Genomic DNA, 9,133 nt, shown 5'->3' with positions numbered 1-9,133 from the left:
GAAAATGTAAAACCTGAAACAGCAGTGAGGCTGTGCTTGTTTGTGCATTTTGTTTTTCCTTTGGCAAAGATGCATGTTACTATTATTATACTAAAAATGTATATGGCAGTGGTACAGACCCATGTACTCTTAAAACCTGAGTCAGCAGCTGCCAACAGGAACAGAGATCAGCTTCCTGTCTGACTTCAGAGTGCACCCAGCTTAGTAGGGGTTGACCAACTGTGAATACCTGGAATATAGACTGAAAGATGGCTATTAAAAGCCGTTAAAGTAATTAATAAATCATTAAAACTCTGATATTTAGCTCTGACTCAGTCTCATATTCTAGAAATGTAAGAATCACATAATCAAAGTGAACTTAAATTTGCTGCTCGAATATTTCCTACAAATAGTCTGATTTTCTGATGTGTTCTATCAGCTCCAGTTCAGGCTCTTACAGCCAATGCTAAACTCAAACTCTGAACATAGCCTGCTCTGGATGAGGTCATGTGTTCAGTATATGTTACTATGGTGACTTCAGCAGATAAACACTGCCAACACCATGACAATGAAAAGTCTGACTTTGAGTCATCATGCCTTATTAACCCATTAGTCTTGCTTCACTCATTTGGCCTGGAACAGGTCATCTATTCAGTATAATTTATGGTGGTCGCATAATGCATACACTTAAACCTACTTAGAGCAGGCTTTGTTTTCAGCACAAGTTACTATGTAAGCAAAAAAGTCACCTTCATGACTGAAAATTGACTTAAAACTCAACATAGCTAACCCATTAATTTCAATGTAGGAGCTCTGTGCAGCTGTCAAACACTCCATTTCTTTTGAGCACGCACGGAAAACTTGGGTTGGCAAAGACAGTTGGTAACAACCCATTATTGTTTACTGGTGTTTGAGTTTTGCCAGGAATGCCTGGCTAAGATGAGTACACACCTCTGCTCAAAACATGAACATGATCATTTTGGCTGCCATGCATTTCTGTAAATATAAATCCTGTAAATCCAACATGAACGTTGCATGTTCAAAAGATCTGGAACTTCATATTTAGAGTGTAAAGCTGTTTCTGTTATGGATTTTTTTAGTCCTAAGTTACGCTTAAATTTGAGAATTCTTTGAAGGACACAGCATGGATCCTCCACAAACTCTACAAGTCAGTTGCATTATTTGGTTGGCCAAGATCCATCTTTGAGTAAATCATAATTGTGATTGTATCTGTAAACCCCCCACAGAAACTCTGGAACAAACCCAGCTTTCCTTTCTTATTACCAGGACTGGAAAGTCTGTAAGAAATCATCAAAAATATTCCAGCACATCTCCTGAGTGTTTGAAACAGAAATATTATCCTTTTCAATTTCTTTTTCTTTGAAGGAGAGAAGGAAGCTCACACTTTCTCAGATGAAAAATGAATTTGAATTTTTTTATTCTGTCTTTCATCGTCATCTTTGAGATCAGATTCACCCTGTATGTGAAAGCTCATTAGTTCAATTTTCACAGGATCAGGAAAAAGTGGTTTTTGACCCTACATGAACCTGATCAGACTGTTTTCTTTATGTTCAGAAATATTTTAAGAGTTTTAAGACAGAACTTAATCGATCAGCTCACTGTGAGAGCTTCTAGACAGACAACCCATTAAATTTATGCTCCAGTCATGTCTCTGCATTTTTTTGAAACCTTATCTTGTACATTATGTAATCGACTTTTTTTTTTTCTTTTTCTTTTTTTGCCTGTCCCGTTTGGCTCTTTTTGCCATCAGAATTGTTGTCTAAAGGCAAAGAAAGATGCCCAACGGATTTACTTTACCAAATTGACCATCCCAGCCTTGCCATAATGGTCCATTTGATTCACCTTTTATTGTTTATTTTATTTTCACTTACTGAATATGGGACAGACTTGACTGGGGGAAAGAAGGGGAGAAAGAAAGAGGGAAAGAGAAACAGCTGAGAAGAGGGACGGGGGAGAAGGGCAAAAGACAAAAACCAACAGAACGGGCAGAGAAAAAAAAATGCATATATCAATCACCTGGATCACCTGCTGAGAAAGAAAAAAGAAAGCAAGCAGAAGAGAACAAGAGTAATAGAATAAACAACATCACAATGATATATGGGAATATGACAGTAAATACTAAATGTTAAACATTATTGTGCAGCACATAAGATCAACAGAACACAGTGTGCTTTGAGGTAGGAGCCAAAAAGGGTGTAGTTTGTGGGTGTGATCACCCGTGTGTACACCTGTGAGCATGGACGCGCTTGTTTTTTGTTTTTTAAAAGGTTCCTTCATGTAATGATCTGCTAGAGGGTGTGGGGGGGCCACAGCCCCGTCCTCCAGGGCATGAAGCAGGTATGGAGGAGATCAAAACTCCAGACATCCAGAGGCCCCCAGAACACAAGAGACCAAGGAAGACCAACAGAGGGGCAGCTGCGCCACTGTCCCAGAAAGAGCTGAGGAGAGTCCCAGATGAGGGGTCACTCAGCAGCCGCGGAGCAGAAGCCAGGGGGAGTTGCAGTGACGCGCCCGTGAGCTCCGCCGGCAGCCAGCCGTGCCTGAGTGACCGAGCCCCAGGCCGAGAGGCTGGGGGCACCCCACCTCCGAAGTGGCCCGAGCAAGCCCCAGGCTCTAGGCCCCGATAAAAAAATTGTCAGGTGTCAGTTGTCAAAAAAAAAAAGTCAGGTATCAGACAAAAAATTGTCAGGTGTCAGACAAAAAATTGTCAGGTGTCAGAAAAAAAGTTGTCAGGTGTCAGAAAAAAAATTGTCAGGTGTCAGAAAAAAAGTTGTCAGGTGTCAGAAAAAAAATTGTCAGGTGTCAGAAAAAAAATTGTCAGGTGTCAGAAAAAAAATTGTCAGGTGTCAGTTGTCAAAAAAAAAAAGTCAGGTATCAGACAAAAAATTGTCAGGTGTCAGACAAAAAATTGTCAGGTGTCAGAAAAAAAGTTGTCAGGTGTCAGAAAAAAAATTGTCAGGTGTCAGAAAAAAAGTTGTCAGGTGTCAGAAAAAAAATTGTCAGGTGTCAGAAAAAAAATTGTCAGGTGTCAGTTGTCAAAAAAAAAAAGTCAGGTATCAGAAAAAAAATTGTCAGGTGTCTGTTGTCAAAAAAAAAAAAGTCAGGTATCAGAAAAAAAATTGTCAGGTGTCAGACAAAAAATTGTCAGGTGTCAGAAAAAAAGTTGTCAGGTGTCAGAAAAAAAATTGTCAGGTGTCAGAAAAAAAATTGTCAGGTGTCAGTTGTCAAAAAAAAAAAAGTCAGGTATCAGAAAAAAAATTGTCAGGTGTCTGTTGTCAAAAAAAAAAAAGTCAGGTATCAGAAAAAAAATTGTCAGGTGTCAGACAAAAAATTGTCAGGTGTCAGAAAAAAAGTTGTCAGGTGTCAGAAAAAAAATTGTCAGGTGTCAGAAAAAAAGTTGTCAGGTGTCAGAAAAAAATTTTTCTGGCATATTCATATAAAGGATTTTTTTTTTTAAAGTAAGAAGCCTTACATTGTTTCTTTAATAGTCTAATTTTTCTTTAATATGTTGGTTCTTGCACACCTACAAAATTCCCAAACATGTTGTAAGTTTAGGCTTTACAAACTGAAAGTTTCTATTATTTTATTAGTCTGTACCACTTGCTTAAGTGGAATGGGGATTAAAAAATGCACAGGACTATAAAACCGGGTTGGATCATTAACCAATCTGTTAATTTTAATGTTGGGTATAATAAACAATCTCAGAATAAATCTGCAGTGATTGGGTGATCTGGGTGCTAAAAGCTTTGAGGTTTTTTTTTTTTCCCCAATTATGAGCTGTGGTCTTTGGAATGACATTTTTGATAACATTTGTGAAATTTTAGACAACCTGGTAAGTTCTCATATGTATACCTTATAGGTTCACCACCCTTCTAAGAAGGCAGTCCTGACAGACTGGGGCATGGCAAACATAAGAGACACTGTGATGCTTCGTCAAGGGAGTAAGTTCACTGCCCAGGCTACTGGTCCAGCTGGTGGCACATATCTTTACATGGCCCCTGAATGCATACTGATGTTTGAAGAGGCCACATGTCTGGAACAGACAGACATGTGGTCCCTCGGAGCCACATATCTGGAGATCCTGACGGATTCCGCTCCGTGGATGGTTAAAAAACAAAGAGAACTGGCTGCACTAATGGCCACCAAAACCCCACCACATGCCCTATCACATCTCAGTGACAAAAACAGTTTTCTTGGTGGTTTGGTGAGCTATGACCCAGACTCAAGGCCTTCCGCATCTGATGTTGTTAAGTTTCTCAAGTCAGGCCTTGATCTTACGAGCCGATATGGCTACAAGTGGTAATGTTGCTACAGTCTGCAGTTCAAAAGTCTTTCAATGTGAATTATGTTCTACATTATTGTTAACAAAAGTTGTGGTAAATGAAACACTGAATCATTATGAAAGATGGCACCTTGTCAATTGTATTTCAACATTTTATTGTACATTTTGTTGGTCAGACAGTTTTCAAATTACCTGTTGATTTTAAACAAGGATAAATAAATGTTAACAAACACTGTTGTATGATTTTATTGGTCATTGGAAATGTTTACTGGTGCACCTTCCATCCTCTCTCTCTTCAGAAAGATGTATATGTCATTTGCCTCGGCAAACGTAGAAAGTGTAGGAACTGCATTTCTGTTCATGGCAGTTGTGAGCTCTTGGACTAGCATGAGTTATGCAGCAAGGCAACCATCAGGTGTGCAGGGAAACTGGCTGTTTTCTAAAATGTTCTGGCACATGTCTCTGAATTCCTGGTTTGCTACCAGTGAAGGCTCTTCCCTCTCACAGATTAATTGCTTGGCATAGTCTAAAAGGTCTGGGTCAACAATGTGCAGCACATTGCCATATCCTGCGAATGAAAGACAATATTGAAAAGATGTTCACTTTGAATGTTAAAAATAAATGAATAATGACAAAGCTGTTCTAGAACCTGTATAAGAAGCAGTCAGTGTTTACAGATGTTATTACAGAAACTTAAAGATGGAAATATCACTCAAACATTTAGATAAATTTTTAGTTAAAGGTGTCAATATGAAGTCATTTTAGTATTGACAGTAGAAATTCAGAAATCTCTTATTGTACTACAAGTAGGCTTCTTCGGAAGACACAAAAGAGAAAGCACATTATAACAGTTTTACGCTCATTACACTGGCTTCCAGTATATTTTAGAAAATTCATTTTAAAATTTTAGTAATGACTTTCAATGCTCCGAATCGTGAAGCTCCTGCCTTAATTTCTGATCTTATAGAACCCCACGCTCACTCTCCCAGCCTGTGATCATCTGATCAATGGCTGTTAGTAGTCCCACCAGAAGACCAGAGGCAAGAGATCTTCCAAAGCGGTGGCTCCCAGGTCATGGAATGCTCTGCCTCCATCATTACGTTTCCTTGATTGCATTTATTCTGTATGTTCGATTGTGCTGTTTTATGTTTATCTGTTTTATATTATTGTGAAGCCACTTTGTGGTTTTTATCCTGTGAAGAGTGCTATATCAAAGTAAAAGTAAACTAATGAAAGTTAAAAAACAAACAAAAAAATAAAACCCCACAGGCTTTCAAATGACATACCAGGAGGTGGTGAGGTAAACAGAAGGTCGGGTTTCCCAAATGGACCAGGTGCATTGCGTTGCTTGCGGATGTCATGGGTGTTCCAAACTGTTTGCTCCGTTTTTAAGTCTCTTTGAAGCAGTGGCAAGTGTGAGTACTGCAAGCAGTTGCTATGAAAAAGGAGAATTAAAAAATTAATATGTTCATCTGCTTCTTTGAGGTAGAATAAGTAAAAGCTAAATTTTAATCAGTACTCAAAAAACAAAGGCATTCCTAGACCACATACTTTCATACTGCTGCTTGATTATTTTTCATGTCTAAAAATATTGACTTACATGTGCACAGGATTGTCCAGTTCAAGGATCCCAGACTCCATCATGGCCTACGCATGTTGTTTTGAAAAAGACATAAGTTGTGAAGGTGAGAATTTCATTAGTGAAAAGGTACAGATGTACATAAACACAGATTCTGGCCTTGTGTTTTCAGATAAACTAATCCATCGTATGTTTAACGAAATTTGGATGGCTACTCTTTGTTAATAGGTTTTACAGGTGAAAGATTTGCTTTACCTCAAATGTTGTCAGCCATTTCTTAATCCATGTCCGCTTTAAAATACTGTTGAAACATTCAGCTCTCTAAACAACAGAAACATGACATTATCAGTTTTGTTGTCAGGTTGTTACTTTAGAAATAGTCATTTACCAGCTTAAAGACATACCTGGTTGTGCACTGATGTCCCCATTCTGAAGCACCTCCATGCCTGATTCCCAAGATCTCGCATGTGAAATGCCATCTGCATTTGACCCACAACAAGGTTCTCCTTTCCTCTGTCCCCCCGAATCATTTGAGGACAGCCTAAAGACACAAACTGAAGATAATTAGTGAATGATGAAAAAATAAATTTATTAACAAAATGTAATCTTTTTTAACCCCCCATTTTTTAGTATATTGCATACCACCCTGTTCTTGAACAGCCTCAAAGAAGTATCTGGCCACAAAGTTTTGCTTGCGGTTGGATGTGCCCACCTTTAGCCATAGAACCTTCCTGGAAAATCTGAAAAGAAAGAAACAGAAAAGTGGCCACTTGTACATATGATTTAATCATGTTTTGGCACTATGTTTGGGTTTTGTTACATTCCCCAAGAGTATGCTGGTTTTCCATTGTATTATGTCTAGGCGTTGTTTCTGGTTCCTCCGGCCATTTTGACTGCCATAGTTGTGTAGGCTTACATGCCTTTGGAATTGAATGTGACTCTTGACTGTGTTCAGACTGACGCGAGGGGAGAGCTGCCTTTTGTTTTGTAATCCCTTGTATTCTCCTGTTTATGTGTTGGTTAGGTAGGTTATCGTAAATTGTACATTTTATTTTCTTTGGAGTTAAATTCTGTTTACTTTATATCAGGGATGTTTTGTTTGTTGTGTTGGTCTTGGCCCTCCCTGAAATTAACTGCCAGTCTGAAATGGAACTTTAAGACTAGCAGGAAATAAGCCTTTTAAAAACCGCCATCTTGAATCCTCCTTCACTATTCATACTTTATCTTGGTCCCTTAGACCAGGCTTGGCCAAATCCAGACCTCGAGGGCCAGTGTCCTGCATGTTTTAGATATCACCCTGGGTAAACACACTTGAATAAAATGATTAGTTCATTACCAGGCCTCTGGAGAACTACAAAACATGTTGTGAGGGTAATTTAGCCATTTGAATCAGCTGTGGATCAAGGACACATCTAAAACCTGCAGGACACCGGCCCTCGAGGCCTGGACTTGCCCATCCCTGCCCTAGACTACTCAGGAGAGATAACACCTCAGTTTACCGCACATCCTTATCTTGAAGCAACTTTGTACTATCACTGAATATAATAAATTAAGTAGCGAATGCCATATTCAAACCTACCCATCAATCCCCAAATGTATCCACATTCCAAAGAACTTCAGTTTATCATTGCCTATATGAAACAACAAATAATAATTACAATTTGTTTCAACAGAAGTACCATCAAAACATGTTTGGAAGGTTAATTGAAAAGATAAAATAAATACCATCAATGTGCCGTGTGTCATTTGGACCACGGCTGATGTAATTCCGACGGGGAATTTTCTTCTTTCCAGGAGATCTCCTCTGAAGACCACTTGCATCCATATACCTCATTATATTAGCAACATCGTCTCTACAGTAACAATAGATTTTACTCTGAGCTCAACAGTAAAACAAGAGAACACTTGATCATATACACACTATTTAACCAACCTGTAACAAGGCCGCACTCCTCTGACATCCCTTACCCGCTTTACCATTGCCCTGATTCCTTGTTCAGGAGACCACTGTTTCATCTCACTCTAAAAAACAAACAAACAGACAATTGAATGTTTGTTTTTTTTAAATCACTACAGAAAATAACATTTATTGTTTCTACAATAGCTCATGACACAGACTTCAGGAAAATATATATTTTTTGCACTGATGTTTTAACGCTTACCTCCACAGCTTTGTGGATTTCAGTAAAAGGTCGTTGGGGGCATCTTCGCTTCAACCCTAGAAGTTTTAAAACTCGTCTCAGATGCCTCTCACTGTTAAAAGACAACACAGACTTACATTATATTAAATGCAAACTGCATGTTTTGTCATTTTAGAGAGTTGTCACGGAAACTGTTGAAATGCAGACTTACCTTATTTTATGCCCATATGAATTCAGTGCACAGCTGATTTCCTTTTGTTTTAAGCCTTTGTTGAACAATGTTATTATCATCATATCTTGAAAGGTTAAGTGTAACAACAACAGTCTAATTGATCACCCACCTCTTACACTGAACATAAGTAATTAACCAGTAAAGTACTAAATCTTTTTATGTGGCAATTACACTAAAAGCATCGTCTATTCAGTGTCCACAAATAAAACATGTGTAGCAAAAAATACACTTCTTTGATATGAAAGAGGTGAACAGTAGTTAATAAATAAGTTGTACTTTAGTCATTTATTTTTAATGCTCTTTTTTTAATAAAAAAAAAAGAAAGTATTTTTGGTACAGTCATGGGAACAGAGTCGGATACTCCTTTCATCATCGTCAGATGACATATTGCAGCAAAGTCTAAAAACAACAACAGAAAAAAACATATCGGGATCAAAAAATATCCCGACAGTAGCAATATAGAAAAGAGAAATAAAGAAAAAGAGCGACAGAAAGGATGCAGGCTGCTCGTGAGCTTTCAGCTTGTCCATTTGCTGAAATGTATACAAAACAATTACTGAACAGTTTAAATTTGAATCACGTTTCACCACTGTCGCTAGCTAGAATGAATTAGCCAGACAAAAATAGTACTGATTTGGTTTCGTACAAAACTGGCTTTCCGTCTCTGATATGTAACTTTCACAACATAACTGCAACTTAATATAACACAACTGTGGCAAAAATATGAACAAAAGGGAGAAAAAGTTAAACTTACCTTGTGTCGTTAGGAGCCTGAACCACGGTAAAACTCCGGTGAGGTCAATGACCTTACGCTCTCCCACGGTCACACGTTGATGACATATTTGGAAATCAATTCGGGTGGGACATGACAACAGCGCCACCTGCAGGAAGATTTTCTC

The 9,133-nt window shown here is 38.3% G+C and overlaps 1 protein-coding gene and 1 long non-coding RNA gene across 3 annotated transcripts; one reads left to right on the top strand and one right to left on the bottom strand.

The window, feature by feature from the left end:
* Positions 1-2,628: 2,628 nt before the first annotated feature.
* Positions 2,629-4,519, top strand: LOC145423399 (uncharacterized). The gene is made up of 2 exons (XR_013904452.1): positions 2,629-3,048; positions 3,101-4,519. It is a non-coding gene; the product is annotated as an uncharacterized LOC145423399 (long non-coding RNA).
* On the bottom strand, positions 4,421-9,091 carry LOC113008487 (uncharacterized). Of its 2 annotated transcripts, XM_026145934.2 has the most exons (13): positions 8,989-9,091; positions 8,596-8,633; positions 8,214-8,298; positions 8,024-8,114; positions 7,795-7,883; positions 7,587-7,714; positions 7,441-7,492; positions 6,504-6,601; positions 6,266-6,402; positions 6,117-6,182; positions 5,883-5,929; positions 5,569-5,717; positions 4,421-4,850 (listed from the first exon to the last, which is right to left on the bottom strand). In XM_026145934.2, the coding sequence occupies exons 2-13, from the start codon at positions 8,618-8,620 to the stop codon at positions 4,675-4,677; spliced, it is 1,143 nt and encodes a 380-aa protein (XP_026001719.1). In that variant the 5' UTR covers positions 8,621-8,633; positions 8,989-9,091; the 3' UTR covers positions 4,421-4,674. The 2 variants fall into 2 exon arrangements, with proteins under 2 accessions (XP_026001719.1, XP_080151926.1); XM_080295800.1 differs by lacking the exon at positions 8,989-9,091 and having other exon boundaries at positions 8,596-8,836.
* Between the last annotated feature and the right edge of the window lie 42 nt (positions 9,092-9,133).

The sequence above is a fragment of the Astatotilapia calliptera genome, chromosome 22, assembly GCF_964374335.1.
Source record: "Astatotilapia calliptera chromosome 22, fAstCal68.1, whole genome shotgun sequence".
Taxonomy (NCBI): Eukaryota; Metazoa; Chordata; class Actinopteri; order Cichliformes; family Cichlidae; genus Astatotilapia; species Astatotilapia calliptera.
Note: the sequence above shows the minus strand (reverse complement) of the source record. Positions and strands in the feature narration are given on the sequence as shown.